Consider the following 19,256-nt stretch of genomic DNA (forward strand, 5'->3'; position numbering starts at 1 on the left):
TTGGCTACCTGTACCATGTTAGCACCTCACTGTGTACTCAACACACAGGAAGTGACGTCATTATGTCCTTGACCAAGGTAGCCAATCACAGGATTATGGTAATAAGTGCAACCAAGTACCAAATATTTGGCTCAGTTCAGTTCAGTTCAGTCACTCAGTCGTATCCAACTATTTGCGACCCCATGAATCGCAGCACGCCAGGCCTCCCTGTCCATCACCAACTCCCAGAGTTCACTCAGACTCACGTCCATTGAGTCACTGATGCCATCCAGCCATCTCATCCTCTGTTGTCCCCTTCTCCTCCTGCCCCCAATCCCTCCCAGCATCAGAGTCTTTTCCAATGAGTCAACTCTTTGCATGAGGTGGCCAAAGTACTGGAGTTTCAGCTTTAGCATCATTCCTTCCAAAGAACACCCAGGACTGATCTCCTTCAGAATGGACTGGTTGGATCTCCTTGTAGTCCAAGGGACTCTCAAGAATCTTCTCCAACACCACAATTCAAAAGCATCAATTCTTCGGCGCTCGGCTTTCTTCACAGTCCAACTCTCACATCCATACATGACCACTGGAAAAACCATAGCCTTGACTAGATGGACCTTCGTTGGCAATGTAATGTCTCTGCTTTTGAATATGCTATCTAGGTTGGTTATAACTTTCCTTCCAAGGAGTAAGCATCTTTAATTTCATGCCTGCAATCACCATCTGCAGTGATTTTGGAGCCCAAAAAAATAAAGTCTGACACTTTCCACTGTTTCCCCATCTATTTGCCATGAAGTGATGGGACCAGATGCCATGATCTTAGTTTTCTGAATGTTGAGCTTTAAGCCAACTTTTTCATTCTCCTCTTTCACTTTCCTCAAGAGGCTTTTGAGTTCCTCTTCACTTTCTGCCATAAGGGTGGTGTCATCTGCATATCTGAGGTTATTGATATTTCTCCTGGCAATCTTGTTTCCAGCTTGTGCTTCTTCCAGCCCAGCGTTTCTCATGATGTACTCTGCATATAAGTTAAATAAGCAGGGTGACAATATACAGCCTTGACATACTCCTTTTCCTACTTGGAACCAGTCTGTTGTTCCATGTCCAGTTCGAACTGTTGCTTCCTGACCTGCATACAGGTTTCTCAAGAGGCAGGTCAGGTGGTCTGGTATTCACATCTCTTTCAGAATTTTTCACAGTTTATTGTGATCCACACAGTCTAAGGCTTTGGCATAGTCAATAAAGCAGAAATAGATGTTTTTTCTGCAACTCTCTTGCTTTTTTGATGATCCAGCGGATGTTGGCAATTTGATCTCTGGTTCCTCTGCCTTTTCTGAAACCAGATTGAACATCTGGAAGTTCACCGTTCACGTATTGCTGAAGCCTGGCTTGGAGAATTTTGAGCGTTACTTTACTAGCGTGTGAGATGAGTGCAATTATGTGGTAGTTTGAGCATTCTTTGGCATTGCCTTTCTATACCTAATTTTTTTTTTTTAAAGGAAGTAGTGTGAGAGATAGGTGTCAACTGAGCAAATCTTCTGTCTCCCAGGTCATTTCTGGAGAAATCAGTAAGATAAGCCCAGAGGTGAACTGGTGACTTGGTGCAAAAATAGCTTCTTCCCCAAACAATGAACTTTTCATTGACAAATTACAATTGATACCTTTAAAGTTATTTGGATGAAGTAAAGGCAATCATTCAATGCCTATGAACTAAGAACTTCCCAGCTGGTGCTAGTGGTAAAGAACCTACCTGCCAATACAGGAGACATAAAAGACACAGGTTCTATCCCTGGAGCAGGAAATGGTAACCTACTTCAGTATTCTTGCCTAGAGAAACTGTATGGACAGAGGAGCCTGGTGGGCTACAGTCCACAGGATCACCGAGTCAGACATGACTGAATTGGCTTAACACACAGGCACCATGAACTAAATCTAACTATATACTAAGTTTCGATAGCAACTTGATCATTATTCACTCAGATCACAGTTTTAAAGCTAAAATAAAATGGTTTCTTACAAACTTGGATTATACCGACTAACTTGTTTACAAGTGGATTGTTTATTTTTGCTCCAATTCTTATGCTTTTACTAAACTTGTAGAAAAATATTTAAAGCAGCAAACACTAGGGTAACAAGCAAGTCTTATAAATTACCTTGGTTTTGACTTAGTATCTCTTTGGAAAGTTTCCAAGTCACAATGGATTCAGAAAAGTTTAACTAAGCTTTTCTATAAGTCTTCATCTCCATGAGATGGGGACAACTAAAAAAAGAAACTAATTTAAAAAAAATGCTGGCAGAATGATACAATTATTCCACTTTTAAGATGAACATCTGCTCAGCTTTTTCTTCAGTCACCATGATGCCACCAGCAAATGGAACCCATGGATAGTAAACATCAGCTTATGACACTTAACATTTTCATATCCTCTGCCCTAACTCGCATCTGTGTCTCTCCACCCACGTTCTCAATGGTCAGATTAGTCATCATACTAGGGGCTACAGAAATCTGTTTAATTATATTCTTGGGGGTGACTGCTCTCTCTGGGGTTTGGCAGCTCCTCTAAAAGTTTCTGTTACAGTCTGTCAGGCTGACAGACTCAGGCCTCATCCCCATGTCTGGACTTTTCATGATAGCTCTTGGATAAGTTTCATGAGCTTCATGTTTAGTTTTGGGACTTCTCTAGCAATCCAGTGGTTGGAATTTTGCCTTTCATTGCATTCGGGTGCGAGTTTGGTTCCTGGATAGGGAGCTAAGCTCCCACATGCCTCGGGAGCCAAAAAGCCAAGAAACATTAAAAAAAAAAAAAAAACCCAGAAACAATATTGTAACAAATTCAATAAAGATTTTAAAAGTTGGTCTACATCAAAAAATCATTAAAAAAAAAAAGAATAGTTTTGTTTTTTTTTTCTTTCCCTTGGGAACACTATAGCTAGGCTTTGTATTAGGGGAAATAAAACTTATCCAATCACTAAATTTAGATGATTTTAGGAGAGGGAAAATAGGGGCTGGAATGAGGAAAGAAAAAGCTTTAAGTCTTAGGATAATTCTCCAAAATTCTTTTGCCTACAGCAGATAAGGGATGGGTCTTTCTAGAGAGAAAGATTGCTCTATATATGTTTTCAAAAAAACCTATATTCAAGTCCCACTTGGCTTAAAAACCTTTGATGGTTCCCCATTGCCAAAGTCCAAACTGCTTCAGTTCAATTCAGTTCAGTTGCTCAGTCATGTCTGACTCTTTGTGACCCCATGAACAGCAGCACGCCAGGCCTCCCTGTCCACCACCAAATCCTGGAGCCTACCCCAAACTCATGTCCATTGAGTTGGTGATGCCATCCAACCATCTCATCCTCTGTCATCCCTTTCTCCTCCTGCCCTCAATCTTTCCCAGCATCAGTCTTTTCAAATGAGTCAGCTCTTCGCATCAGGTGGCCAAAGTATTGGAGTTTCAGCTTCAACATCAGTCCTTCCAGTGAACACCCAGGACTGATCTCCTTTAGGATGGACTGGTTGGATCTCCTTGCAGTCCAAGGGACTCTCAAGAGTCTTCTCCAAACCACAATTCAAAAGCATCAATTCTTCGGCACTCAGCTTTCTTTGTAGTCCAACTCTCACATCCATACATGCTGCTGCTGCTGCTAAGTCACTTCAGTCGTATCCGACTCTGTGAGACCGCATAGATGGCAGCCCACCAGGCTCTGCCGTCCCTGGGATTCTCCAGGCAAGAGTACTGGAGTGGGTTGATTTTGCCTTCTCCAATCCATACATGACTACTGGGAAAACCATTGCCTTGACTATACGGACCTTTGTTGACAGAGTAATGTCTCTGCTTTTTAATATGCTGTCTAGGTTGCTTAGCATGGCATTCAAGGTCCTCATCAGTTCAGTTCAGTTGCTCAGTCATGTCTGACTCTTTGCGACCCCATGGACTGCAGCATGCCAGGCCTCCCTGTCCATCGCCAACTCCTGGAGTTTACTCAAACTCATGTCCATTGAGTTGGTGATACCATCCAACCACCTCATTCTCTGTTGTCCCCTTCTCCTCCTGCCTTCAATCTTTCCCAGCATCAGGGTCTTTTCAAATGAATCAGTTCTTCGCATGAGGTGCCCAAAGTATTGGAGATTCAGCTTCAGCATCAGTCCTTCCAAAGAATATTCAGGGCTGATTTCCTTTAGGATGGACTGGTTGGCTCTCCTTGCTGTTGGCCTCTCAAGAGTCTTCTGCAACACTGCAGTTCAAAAGCATCAATTCTTTGGCGCTCAGCTTTCTTCATAGTCCAACTCTCACATCCATACATGACCACTGGAAAAACCATAGCTTTGACTAGATGGACCTCATACAAGGTCCTCATACAACCCCCTCTTAATGCTTGAAGTGCCAAGCTTGTTCGAAGGATGGAGATTCACTCCCCTGTTGTGTTCCTGCTCCTGCTTTTCATGATTCCCTTCCCTCCCTTCTTCTTGTCAGAGTTCTGAATCATCCTCTTAGAACCAGCTCAAATGTTCCCAACTCTATTGTGACTGTAAGAAATCCAAATCATCATTTGGAATTTAAATACATATGGAGTATAAACAAATAATTATTTCATAAGAGGGAAAGAACAAATTGTTAGGGACACTTGATACACTGTGAGAGAAGACTTAATAAGGAGGGAGAGCAATCCTGGCAGGCCTGGATAAGATAAAGGCCTGGAGGAATATGCAAAAAATGATCCATGAATGAAGTCTCAGGTGGGTGGGATCTTGAGTTGATCACCTGGGATTTCCAATTTAGTGTGATGTGCATGAGCATTGTGATGTACACTTTCCACCTTTTGTTGGCTGTCCCAGATTATGCAGCAAACAAAATCCTGACACCTAACTCACATTTCATCTTAGATGGCATGACTTGCAGGTCGCTTAGCCTCTGAAATGTGAGCATTGTGATACCGGCATCAGATAATTATCTCAGAAGGAAAATAGGGATGTGTCCTGAGGATTTGGGAAAATAACTGTGGCATGAAAATGGCAAACTGGCTGCTGCCCATGTGTAGAAAATAACCTGAAGGACGGAAGCTTTCATTTGGCTCCTTCAGAGTTAACACCGACTGGCTACACCAGGCTCTGTTCAGGTTGGAGGCTGAGGTCACCTTGTCGCCTCTCTTATATATGGTGTACAGAGGGGAAGGAAGAGGAGTGAACTAAGAAAGCAGCACAAGTTAGAGACCATCTGGTAGATTCAGAGCCACTCAACAGTTGAAAAAAAAACCAAACTTTTTTCTCCATTATATTGCAAAATGTGCTTCTAATCTTCCACCTTGTCATGTTAAAAATCTCACTTTGCTCGATACTCAGAACCAACAGTAGGATTTTTACAGACTGGACCAGAAGGAACCACGGTTTACCCAACTTTAGAGGACATTTCAACCCCAACATGTATTTTTGTTCAGGCAAATCCAAACACCTCTGACAAAGAGACCACGAGATTGCAGAGAATAGAACATGTTAGGTGTGGTTTGCACTTGCTCGTGCCCCCTCACACATAGGGTCTAAAACTCTCACTAACAGACTCATTACCCTGGTGGGTGAAAAATGTTCTGTAGGTGATGGGACTACTAACCACAGAGTTATCACCAAAACCTGAACTCAGCCTTCTAATGGAGGTTTTTGTTTTTTTTTTAAATCAGACAAGTTTGCTATTGTCTGTTTCCCCTTACTTTCTGATACTAATTTGTGATGGACAGCCATTGAGGGTCCTATAAGTTAAAAATAAAACATAGGAGGTGTGAATTTTTTAGACTGTAAACTTCATGACTTCCTCCAATTATATTCCTAGTGCTAAGATGTAACTGATAATATAATAAGAACTTGTCTAATATTTGTTGACCAGATAATAAGATTGGCTATGTGATATTTATAAAATACTCAGTACAAAGTGACAAAGTATGAAAATGGAAAGATACAGTCATTTGCCTATTAGCAAACAGTAACAAAAAGAAAGCCACACAATAAAATTTCAAAATGCAAATATAATAAACAGGTCAAAGAGGATATTTTATATGAATTTTTAAAAGTTGAATTCACCAATATTATTTTGTACTTATGCTCCTCACAACGTAGTAACAAATACACAAAGCAAAAACTTCTAGAAGTTTAAGTGTTGATAAACCCCAATAATAGAAAAGATTGACTCAGTATACCACTTTCAAAAATCAATGTGATTTTCTAACAGGTTGCCCTGATTCTTTCTTGACTAACTACACTTCATTTAAAAATCAGAGTAAGCTTTGAAAAACAGAAATCAGTTCATGTCACACCTTTGCCCAAACCTCTCAATGGCTCCTCATCACACTCAGAATAAGACTCAGATCTTGACCAGGGCCCACAAGATTCTATACAAGGCAACCCAGGCTCACGTCTTTGATCTCATCACTATTTTACTTCATGTTTTAGATACATCCTTGTAAAAACTACAATTTGTCTTAAACTGCTAAGTTTGATCCACACAGTAAATAGTTTTTTCTGATATATTATTGCACATTTTCAACCTTTCATGTACTCTATTTTTACTTTTTTGCAGTGACACTTTTGAAATTTTATCATGTGTGCTTATCATCTGAGTCTGATTTCCTTTAGTAATTCCTTCTGTGAGCATACCATTGTAGATTTTGTATAGTATTATACAAAACTTTTAATTTTGCATAATAATTGAGCTGGGTATAGAATTCTAAGTTTCTGGATATTGTATTCTAGTGCTGTGAAGATATTACACTCTTATCTCACGTGATACTCTTAAATTTGGCTTTCAGTTTTTCTCATTTCTAAGTAGGTAATATATTTGGGCTCTATTGCTCCTTTCAGGATCTTTTCTTTCTCTCTGGTGTCCTATACTTTCTTTTGATTTACTATGCTTGGAGCCTGTATTTCTAGACCTACCTCTTGAGAAACCTATATGCAGGTCAGGAAGCAACAGTTAGAACTGGACATGGAACAACAGACTGGTTCCAAATAGGAAAAGGAGTACGTCAAGGCTGTATATTGTCACCCTGCTTATTTAACTTCTATGCAGAACACATCATGAGAAACGCTGGGCTGGAAGAAGCACAAGCTGGAATCAAGATTGCCGGGAGAAATATCAATAACCTCAGATATGCAGATGACACCACCCTTATGGCAGAAAGTGAAGAGGAACTCAAAAGCCTCTTGAGGAAAGTGAAAGAGGAGAGTGAAAAAGTTGGCTTAAAGCTCAACATTCAGAAAACTAAGATCATGGCATCTGGTCCCATCACTTCATGGCAAATAGATGGGGAAATAGTGGAAAGAGTCTCAGACTTTATTTTTTGGGGCTCCAAAATCACTGCAGATGGTGACTGCAGGCATGAAATTAAAAGACGCTTACTCCTTGGAAGCAAAGTTATGACCAGCCTAGATAGCATATTGAAAAGCAGAGACATTACTTTGCCAACAAAGGTCCGTCTAGTCAAGGCTATAGTTTTTCCAGTGGTCATGTATGGATGTGAGAGTTGGACTGTGAAGAAAGCTGAGGGCTGAAGAATTGATGCTTTTGAACTGTGCTATTGGAGAAGACTCTTGAGAGTCCCTTGGACTGCAAGGAGATCCAACCAGTCCATTCTGAAGGAGATCAGTCCTGGGTGTTCTTTGGAAGGACTGATGCTAAAGCTGAAACTCCAGTACTTTGGCCACCTCATGCAAAGAGTTGACTCATTGGAAAAGACTCTGATGCTGGGAGGGATTGGGGGCAGGAGGAGAAGGGGACGACAGAGGATGAGATGGCTGGATGGCATCAGTGACTCGATGGACGTGAGTTTGAGTGAACTCCAGGAGTTGGTAATGGACAGGGAGGCCTGGCGTGCTGCAATTCATGGGGTCACAAAGAGTCGGACACGACTGAGCAACTGAACTGAACTAAAGGATATATGATGGGCTTCCCAGGTGGTGCTAGTAGCAAAGAACCTGCTTGCTAATGCAGGAGACATAAGAGACTCGAGTTCGATCGTTGGGTTGGGAAGATTCCCCTGAAGGAAGGCATGACAACCCACTCCAGTATTCTTGCTTGGAGAGTCCCATGGACAGAGGAGCCTGGCGGCCTACAGTTCAAAGTGTCACTAAGAGTCAGGCACGACTGAAGTTACTTACCATGCATGCACATGGATAAATGACAGGATATATGACAGCCACCATTTCAGCTCCTGCTCACAGATCTGTTTTATAGTTAAAAACTTTTTTGGTTCCATGTGTATGTGTGCATGCTCAGTTGCTTCAGTCATGTCTGACTCTTTGCGACCCTATGGATTGTAGCCCACTGGGATCCTCTGCCCATGGGATTCTCCAGGCAAGAATACTGGAGTGGGTTGTTGTGCCCTCCTCCAGAGGATCTTTCTGACTCAGGGGTCAAACCCGCTTCTCCTGCAGTGCAGGCAGATTCTTTACCATTGAGCCACTGGGGAAGCCCTTTTGGTTCTATAACTTGCCTTAATTTGTGATAAATGTATCTATGCATTTAAAGTCTGTTACATTTTATCTAGCATTTTTATGTATTTTTAGTGAGACCATTTTTAAGTTTAGCTAGCTAGAAATAGAAGTCAAAATTGGACTAATGAAACATTTAGATTAGATATAAACAAGAGCACTCCATATTAAAGTATATAGAACATTTCTCTCACTCAAAAACATATAGTGTTAAATTCATGTATAAGGAAAAAAAGGCTGGAAATTAAGTATTTGAATAAAGAAGTTAGACAAAGAATAAACTAAACTGAAGAAATTAGATGGATATAGAACCAGATTGGTACATGATATATGTCCATTGGGCGTCCCAGGTGGCTCAGTGGTAAAGACTCCGCCTGCCAATGCAAGAAGCACAAGAGACAAAGGAGATGCAGGTTCAATCCCTGGGTCAGAAATATCACTTGGAGGAGGAAATGGCAACCTACTTCAATATTCTTGCCTGGGAAATCCCATGGACAGAGGAGTCTGGAGGGCTACAGTCCATGGGGTTTAAAAGAGTCACTGGGCATGACTTAGCAACTACGCATTCATGCACGCCTGTGTCCATTACAAGTATGGACAAGAACACCAGAATTCTTACTCTACTGGGAGAATGTAAACTTGTATAACTATTTTTGGAAAACAATTTTGGCATGATCTAGTACAATTAAAGATATACATAACCCAAGATTCATTGTTTCACTCCTAGGTCTATGTCTCAGAGAACTACATGCACCAAGGGGCACACACAAGGATATTGAGACCACAGTGTCTGAAATAGCAAAGAAATACAGAAATAACCCAAGTGCCCATCAACAGTAAAATAAATAAGCTATGACATAGTCACACGATGGAATACTATGTAGCAATGAAAATGAATGAACTACTGCTATATACATCAACATGGGTGAATCTCAGGAGTTATGTTGCACGAAGAAAAGTCATGAAGAATAAATATGTGATCCTATTTATGTGAATAGGATAAAAAATATGATCCTATTTAAGTGGTATTTGGTAACTTGCAAACCTATATATCCTCTAAAGATGCCAATATATGGTAAACTGTAACAAAAAGAAAGAGACTGATAAATGCAAAATTTAGATTAGTGATTACTGCGAGTGTGGAGAGAGCAGAGAGGAACTGGGTGTGGGGAAACAGGAGGCTACAAAGATACTGATAGCAACTGAGTATAAAATGTCAAAAGTAGCCTGCTCTACTATCCATCCATATATATATATATATACACATATATGGAATGAGAGAGAGAGCGATGTTAGGAATGATGTTTACAACATATTAATATGATTATATCTTAGCAGTAGATTTTGTATTATTTCATATTTTCTTTGCATATTTTATATTGCTTCAATTTTTAAAATTATGAATATGCACCATTTTAATTATTTTAAAGTCATTTTATCTGAGGAAAAGAGACAGTAAAAGGTTGCTGGAGGCTAAATGTTTGTGCCTCCCCAATTCATATGCTGTAACCCTACCCCTTAAAGTGATGGTATTTGGAGGTAGAGCCTCTGATAAATGATTAGATCGTAAGGGCAGAGCTCTCTTGAATGGGATTAGCATTCTTTTAAGAGAGAACTTAGCTTCCTTATGAGGTTACAGTAAAGCTGAATCAGACACTGAACATGCCAGCACCTTGATCTTGGGCTTCCTGTCCAGAACTGTGAAAAATAAATGTTTTTTATGTAAAATTTACTCAATCAATTGTATTTTGTTATAACATCCAGAACAGACTAAGACCCAGACAGGAAGATGAATAAACAAAAGAGATTTTCAATTGAAAATCAAAGAACAAAGATCCAATAATCAAACTCCAAGGTGCTAAAAATATGTTAAAAACTCAACGCACAAAAACCTGCGCATAAATATTAATATGAGTTTTGTTTATAATTCCCCAACACATATAAACATACTGTAGTACCTCCATAAAAAGGAATTATCATTCAGCAATTTTAAAAAAGCTACCAAGCTACAAAAAGCCACAGAGGAAATTTAAAACATATTAATAAAGTGAGGAAAGTCAATCTGAAAAGTCTACATACTGTATGATTTCAACTATATGACATTCTGAAAAAGGTGGAACTATAGAGTAAAAAGATTAGTCATTGCCAGGGGCTGGGGCGTGGGGAGGGAGGGAAGAATAAATTGGCGGAGCAGAGGAAATCTTTAGGGCAGTGAAACTGAAATAGCAGATCCAACACATCATGCACTTGCCAAAACCTACAGAACTGTACACCACAGAGAGTAAATGCTAATGCAATCTTGGACTTTAGTAACAATGTACTACAATAGGTTCATCAACTGAAACAAAGTACAGAAAATTGCCAGATAATAAGAGAAAGTAGGGAGAGGCAGGTGGAGAGAGAGCATATATAGAACTCTACTTTCTATTCAATTTTCCTTAAACCTAAAACTGCTCTAAAAAAGAAATTCTATTAGTTTAAAAAATAAGCCCCAAGAACAGAGTGAAGCGTTCTTGAAATATCTGGGCCAGATATTTATTTTTATAAAATCCTAACACAGTCCTTACTACATGTTCTACAATTTTTTTAATGCTCCTAACATCCTTGTGGGGTCAATACCACTGTGATTCCACTCATACTGCTGAGGAAACTGAGGCCCTAGAATGTGATCATTTTGCCCTGGGCCACACAGCAAGCAAGTCATAGAACCAGGATTCAACCCAATACAGGCCTACCTCCTGACCTTGATCTGAGGCTGCCTCCCCTTAAAAGGACTAAGGTAACCTGGACATCAGTGTTCACTGCTTCCAGCTCAGAGGCTGCCTTGACTCTTGGTTCAGTGGTTTTGTTTAATTTGTCTTTTATAACAAGCCATCCCAAATTTTTATCAGAAGTAGGTGGGATATAAATGGTAAATTAAAATATTGGAACTGGAGACCTCAGTTGCTCTGACAATCGCTAAAATAAATTTACCTTACACCTGCTTAGTTCCCCTGGGACCATGTTGTTTGATCTTTTATGCTATAAAAGTTAAAACAGATTGCATTTAAAATCCCATAGGATGAAAATGTTCAAACCAGATAAACATAGTGTCAATATTCTTTCAGCAGCAGGTTTTTTGTTTTTTTTTTCCTCCTTCATTTTGGGGGAGGGGATCTTGCTTTACCAAAAAGATTTGTCTTAATTGATGATGTTCTTTATCACTATTTTCTATTGTTATGAATTAATACAAATATCAATAAGTATAGTTTATAAGTCAAAGGAAAAGCAAGTGGTTTTGTCTATTCAAAATACCCTAACCAATCAAACTATTTTTGGAGTTTCTAGTCTGTAGTAGTTTCTAGTTTGCTTCTAGTACCACACTGGGTACTGGAGGGAAAAGGAAGGTCACAAAAGGAGCTCAAATTTTTACTTTCAAAGAGCTTGTGACCTTCTTGGATACATCCCCCACAGATGAGAGGCTGGTTATCTTACGGCCCATGCTCCCTGGGGAATGAGAAAAAGGGGTAAAGTACAGGTGAAGGTTCCCTTGCTGCCCTGGGGCCTTCACAGGTCCTCTAGGAATGGCTGGGAGCTGGACTGGAAGAAGAGAGATGGCAGAGCGTTCCTCGCCACCACATTGTCACGGACAAAGGCTCAGAGTCATTCAAGAGTGAGCTTGCTGTGCTCAGGAACAAGGAGTAGATCTATGGTTTCTAGGGCAGGAATGTGGAGGAGCTTGGGGCAGTTTATTGAAAAGGTGAATAGAGACAAGATGCTGCAAGGTCTGTGACATAAGCAGAGACGTTTGTGCTTGAGCTGAAATGGGACTGGAATTACCGCAGGTTCTTAGGCTCCCTCACAATCTTATCCCCACTCAGAAAAATGATGGGTTGGACACTTACTCTTCAATAACACTAAGAAGATCCTGCTGTTTTCTCTATCAATAAGAAGATCCATTTTTGAAAGCCTATTTTTTTTTTTTTGCCAGAATAAAAGCTCCAGTTTTTCTTATAATCCCAAATAATTATCCTCATTTACATGAAAAGATATAAGAATTTAGAAAAATTAAGTGACTTGCCCAAGGTCACATTTTGAGACTCAGAATTTCCAAAGACCATGAATCACCCATTTTATCCATCTATGTCCCTCTAGCAAAGACCAAGGGTCAGCAAACTTTCCTATAAAGGGCCAGATAAGTGTGCTTAATACAGACACACACACATATATATATGCACACATTTTTAATTTAGGCTGTTGGTCCATACAGTCTTTGTCACAACTACTCAACTGTGCCAGTGCAGTGCAAAGGCAGCCAGAGTCAATACATAACTAATTAAGTAAGCTACATTTCACTAAAATACAGAAATTTGAATTTCCTATAATTTTCATGTCACAAACTTATTTATTTTACTTTTACTTTTTTAAACACTTAAAAATGCAAAACCACTCTTAGTCACGGACCATACAAGCACAGGCAACAGCCACATTTGACTTGTGGCTACCAGTATGCCAAACCCCTGTTTTACGTCCATTGATTAGAACAATAGCAAATGAAGCCAAGATTAAATGTCTTATCTCTGGAAGAGATAGTTTGCTTTACACTGTGAAAAACTCTGTTTTGCTGGCAATAAGTTCATTTCCTACCCCGGCCAAGTCTCTTGCAAATTTGTAGAGGATTACAAAGGCAAAGATAACAGTAAAAAGACAATGAAAAAAAAATCCAATCCTAACAACAATAAAACATTAACAATTTAAAAAACAGCAATCCAAACAACAATACAAAATTAATATCTATTTCCCTCTCACAGATGTTAGCAATATCAAGAACATTTCTATTATAGTCTAGGAAACGTCTTCTAAAAATGCATTCATTGTTAAGTCTGAGGTTCTAAAGATGTATCACTAAGAAATGGTACATGTATATTTCATGTTCTCTAATATGTTGTATAAGCACTTTGTAAATATTAGAGCAGTCCATGTTCAGAGTTTGCTTCATTAGCATCTCTGCATTTAGGTCAATAATAGCCTGCTCTTAATTCTTTAGAACCTTGTTTCACTTATTCATTCATCTGTTTAATCAATGAATATTACGCATCTACCATATGTCCAACTTTGTGGTGGTCACTGAGAATTCAAAACTGAATGTTAAAGTCCTTGCCTTAAGTAACCCACAATTTGAGGGAGAAGAAATGCAGAAGTAACACTAATGTAGAACACACTAAATGCTACAGTACAGATGAGTTGCAGTTATGGGAACACCTTGGTGAACTTTTGGAATGAACTTTTGGAAAGGGAAGCTTGGATGAACTTTTGGAATGGGAAGCTATAGGACACCAAAGAATGCTTTCAAAGGTGAAGTTTGAACCAAATCTGGAAGAAGACATACGACCATAATTCCTCCACCTATGAATGAGAACAATACCAACTCTGATTTGTTACATACAAGACACAGGCAAGAAAGGTTTGGAGGGACAGCTGTGAAATGAGCATCTTTCAGATCCCTGTCCCAGACTCTCATCAATTTGATCATAACTAGTAAACAGTCACATGCAAATCATACTCTCCCCTTTGTGGGCATCTTAAGATTCAAAAGTTGGTGAAAAAGAAACGTTAGGTAATGAAATAAAATTGAGCACAAAAGGTAAAGTCATAAGAGAATTCAGCTTTTTCACTTTTAAATCTGATACAGAAATACAATAAGACTACATTTTTTTAAATTGAATTTAAGACTTATAAAGACAAATATTTTGAAAAAGTAGAATGCATTCTCACCTGAAGGACTTTCCTAATTCTTTTCAGATTGTGAATTAAAAGTAGGTTTTTCTCTTTGGAAACACGGCCTAACTGTTCATCCAGTTGTATTAACAAGTTTTGAAGAAGAATTGTTGCCATAGTTTCATTGTTAGATGCTGCCTCCCTAAAAAACAAAAATGTTATTACACAGCAGGAAACAACTTATAAAAATGCCTACTTTTTACCATAATCATTTTAAAGTGATAAGCATTTAATGGTTTTAAAAATTAAATTGTATACACATGACAGTATATTCAACACCACTAATCATTAAGGAAATGCAAATCAAACCAGGAGATACCACTTCACACCTATTTGGATGGCTATTATCGAAAACACAAGATAAGTTTTGGTGAGGATGTTAAACTGGAACCTCCTTGTATATTGCCAATGGCAGTGGAAAACTGTACAGCCAGTGTAGAAAACAGTATGGAGATTCCTCAAATTATAAAGATAAAATTACATACAATTCCACTTCTGGGTAGATACTCAAAAGAACTGAAGCAGGGACTTGAGTAGATAATTTGTACATCAACATTTAAATCAGCTTTATTCACAATAGCTGAAAGAAGAAATCACTCAAATGTTCATTGAAGGATGAATATAGAAATGTAGTATATGCATAAACAAAATATTATTCAACCTTAAAAAGGAAGGAAATTCTGATACATGCTATATGAATGAAGCTTGAAAGAATATGCTACATAAAATGTTGGTCACAAAATAACTAATTTGGTATGACTACACTTATATGAAGTACCTAGGCTAGTTAAATTAAGAGATAGAAAACAGTGGTTGCCAGGGGCTGGGGTGGAAAGAATGAGGGGTTATTATTTAATGAGGACACAGTTTCAGTTCAGTTTTAAGCTGAAAAAGTTCTGGAGATGGATGGTGGTGATGGATGTGCAACAATGTGAGTATGCTTAAGGCCACTAAGCTGAACACCTAACAAATGTTAAAATGGTAAATTTTATGTTATGCATATTTTATCACAGTAAAAATTTTAAGAAGACAAAAGCAAAAAAAAAAAAATTGTACAAGGTGACTGGAGCTTCCAAAAATGTTTGTAAAACATATTAAGAAAAAATGTTTATTTTATTGAGTCTATGGTGGAGAATTGATATAAACAATAGACTTACTTCTTGGCTTTTTAATACTTAGAAAATCACTGGGGGTTGGCTTATAAAAACAAAGCACTAGAACCATAAAGGTTTAATCTACAATGGATGAAACCAGAAAGGACAATGATTCTTCTCCCTTAAGGAAACTTTCCAAAGCCTCAAAGAAAGTTCTGTACCTGAAAAGAATGTATCTACTGAGTTAAAAGTGGACCATAGAGTAAGTCCATGTGTAAGTCCTCTAGGGAAAATACAATAACATTTGATCCTACCAGTCCTGATTTTCAATCCACTGGGCCAGCAGATGCCGAATTTCCATAGGAAAGTTGTCATCATAGAATTGATCAACTTGCTCCAAAAATTTTATTTCTAACTGTTGGACTTGATTCCACTGAGACATGCTATAAAGAAGAGGAAAAAATAGAACTTAAAAATAATGTTAATTAACAAGTATGGTACATATTTCTTTTCCATTTTTGGATTTCAGACAAAGACAATGTTATCCATTAAGTAACTAGAGAAAAAAAAATTATTTTATAGTCACTCAGAAACAAGAAAATGTTTTCAATCCAAAGATAATGCAGTTCTGAACTTTTTCCTAAGGCATTCCTAAGGAAGGAAAAAGGATTCTTTTTCTACCCCGAGCCATATTTTTATTTGTTCTAAAAGAAATGCCAGATCCACCTTCTCTAGAAAGCTTTCATTCCCCCTCAAAACCCCTCACATCTGTCTACACAGATGTGTGTATTCTCAACAATCTCCTTCCCTAGTGTGTGCTCCCTCTCACTATTAATTAGACCTTGAGCAACTTGAAGGCAAACAACAAACTAAACTATATCTCCTAAGATTCTCTTAAGGCTTTATATGTGCTGCATCAGTCGCTCAGTCTTTCCGACTTTTTGTGACTCCATAGACTGTAGACCACCAGTCTCTTCTGTTCATGGAATTCTTCAGGCAGGAATACTGGAGTATGTTGCCATTCTCTTCTCCAGGGGATCTTCCCAAACCAGGAACCGAACCCGGGTCTCCCGCATTTCAGGTGGATTCTTCACGATCTGAGCCACCAGGGACACCTGATGTGAGGACTACCCAACAAAAGCTTCTTTTATATAAAACTGTCCAATCTCTTTTTATTTCAGATTTGTCTGGCTTCTAGAGTCAGTCATATTCTTAGACTTCTAGTCTCAGTCTTACCTATATGAAGAGTTTCATGTGGGCTTTTCTTTCAGTTCAAAATACCTCTGAACAAAGAAATACTTTCATTTCTCTCTGGAATGATCAACTATTGCTGGGCAAAGCTTTTAAAGTCTACTTGTAATCAGTCTCTGATGTGTATCTGACAGTGGTTAAACCCTCAACATACTGAAGAAGAAACCACTTGATATGCAGTTGGTGGTGTGTCATAAAACAAAAGTATGTGTTTCCCCAACATAACCCCATTCTGTCCAATTTAGAAGCTTTAGACGTATTTCTTAACTCAAGGAAATGAATATGACATCTCTCCTTGAAATTACAGTATTTTATTTTCCCCAAAGTCAAATTCTTTATTGTTTTGTCACTAATTCTAGATCAAACAAAGAAACCTTTTATGTGATCAATCACAATGGTGTTTCAACTTACCCTGTAGGTATATTAAGATTTCCTTTTGCTTACAGAACATTATGATGATAAATTTCGCAGGTTTCAAAGGGAACCATTTCAGGAGCACCTTTTGTATTTAAAAAAAGATTAATGCCAATGTTTTGCTAAAAGAAAGTGACTGGACAAAAATTTTTTCACTTTCCTATCACTTTATATTTATACATATAATCCTAGGTGAAAGTGCTCAGTAAGTACTCATTAAGAGAAGAATGAGTGGGTCTCTGGATGCTGTAAATAGCACAGGTGGCTAGTATTATTCTGGCTTTAAAATGAAAAGAAAAAAAAATCTGAGGGACACAAAAGCAAAATGACTCTTGCCCAAGACACACAGCTCCTAAAGAACAACCTGAGGTCTCCTGACACTACACATGGTTGTCTTTCCTGATGTTGGGTGTATACATATTCCTCTCAAAATTGCAACATGTGTTGCCATGCTACTATCCCCATGTCTCTGCTCAATCAGTTTATTCTAGCGAATGACAAAAGAACAGGTGCTGAGAATAGCATTATAATTGTAACTGCTACTATTGTTCAATCTCTGCTATGATCTGGATGAAAATCTATTTTCTAACTAAGAATTAACTGGACTGAACCCATCCTAAAGTTAGATAGATCACTCCTAGGATCTGAGTCCACCCTCCAGAGAGATGAACACAAGGCTGAACGGGGGAAAGACAGGTTTATAGACTCAGGACACTCTTTTCTGTTGCAGCCTCTAATAATGCCTTTAAAGGACCTAAAAACACCTTCAGTCTCTAAGGGCTAATTGTTCCCATCCCAAGAAAACTACCCAGCATTTCTTTTGAAGACTGAGTGCCTGCCTAGTCTCTTTGAATGCCTGGCCCTAGAAGAAGCCTGATAAACAGGCGTTTTGTCCTACCGCCTGGGGGCTAACGCTGCCGCTTTGGGGTTCTGTGAAAAGGGGGCGACTTACCCTAAAACATCACTGCTCTTATCAAAGCCTCAATCACTGGCTACCTCCGTCGCGGGCTTCTGGCTGAAACCCAGGCCAGCAATCTAATGCCAGGCATGAGAGTTAAGAGCCGCTGGCTAAGAAAGTGAAGCGGGGGCCACACTAGGCGCGGACACACCCCCGCTGCAGCCACAGCGGTCGCACCCACCCAAGTTCACAGTCTCCCGGGCAGAGTGCCCGGGTCTTGCGCGGAGAGACCCGCGCCACCGCGAACCTTTGAATCATGGAGTCGACCGCTTGTTTCTAAAACTACTCTTCCTCAGCTAGATTACCGTGAAGTAACTGTCAACACAGCACGGGCGCGGCAAAACCTCAGCAGCGTCCTGCAGAACCACGTCCTGGCCCGCCCTCCTCCAGAGAAGCCACGCCGAGGTGCTGTCTGCCGCCTTACCTGGCTCCCTCTGCCCGCGTCCCAGGCGGTGCTCAAGTCCTGGGTCGGAATCGCCCAGCGCGGTCCCCCAGGACCTAGCCGATGACGCCTCCGTCAGAGAGGATTTGCATTTCTCCTCCTACTTGAGGCTTTCCTGTGCGTCAGTGTTAGAACCTCCGGTACTTTACTAGGGTCGTTCCCACCCACTGCCTATTCTAGAAACGCTAAAGAGCAGAAACAGGTTGAAGCCACCACGCGGGGCGCCCTCTCCTCATCCCCATCAATCACTCCAGCCACTCCCTGTGGCCCGAGGGGGTCAGGAAGAAGCGGGTGGGTGGGGGCCACACTCTTTTTCTTCCGGTTTCCCCAGACTGAGAGCCCCTGCAGACTTACTTGTGCCGCGCTTAGTCGCTCAGTCGTGTCCGACTCTTTGCGACCCCATCCATGGACTGTAGCCGGCCAGGAGGATTCTCCAGGCAAGAATACTGGAGTGGATTGCCATGCCCTCTTCCAGGGGATCGTCCCAACCCAGGGATCGAACCCAGGTCTCCCTCATTGCCAGCAGATTCTTTACCGACTGAACTATCAGGGAAGCGCAGACTTACTTGCCCCGACCTAAATTCCTGGCTTCCCGGCTTCCTCCCTACAGACTCTACTCACCACTGTGGGAGCCAGCCCCAGGGATGAAAGGAGTGGGTCGCCAGGATGAAAACAGCCAATGGAAGACTTCACTGTGCGCGGATTCTAACAGGGTCTGCTCATCAGCAGGAGAACCTCACCAAGCGGCTGGGACCAGCTCCTGCGCAGGTGGACACCTGCCCTTACCAGCCCAGAATCATCCTCCCCTACCCAGTAGCTACGTCTGATTGCAGGGGGATATGTTTCTTCTTCTGTGAGGTGGACTGGTTCTAGAACCCCAGAGCTGGAGGGAGCCTT

At 40.1% G+C, this 19,256-nt stretch overlaps 1 protein-coding gene across 1 annotated transcript in view; it reads right to left on the minus strand.

Moving 5' to 3' along the window:
• Positions 1-18,477, minus strand: part of STAT4 (signal transducer and activator of transcription 4) — a 105,149-nt gene extending 86,672 nt beyond the window's left edge. Inside the window, exons 1-3 of the mRNA XM_055572955.1 lie at positions 18,342-18,477; positions 15,609-15,737; positions 14,198-14,342 (exon numbers count right to left, since the gene is read on the minus strand). Of these exons, the coding sequence (XP_055428930.1) occupies positions 14,198-14,342; positions 15,609-15,736 (273 nt within the window). The 5' untranslated portion in view covers position 15,737; positions 18,342-18,477. The remainder of the gene's footprint in view (positions 1-14,197; positions 14,343-15,608; positions 15,738-18,341) is intronic.
• Positions 18,478-19,256: the final 779 nt, after the last annotated feature.

Source organism: Bubalus kerabau, chromosome 3 (assembly GCF_029407905.1).
Source record: "Bubalus kerabau isolate K-KA32 ecotype Philippines breed swamp buffalo chromosome 3, PCC_UOA_SB_1v2, whole genome shotgun sequence".
In the NCBI taxonomy this organism is placed as follows: domain Eukaryota; kingdom Metazoa; phylum Chordata; class Mammalia; order Artiodactyla; family Bovidae; genus Bubalus; species Bubalus kerabau.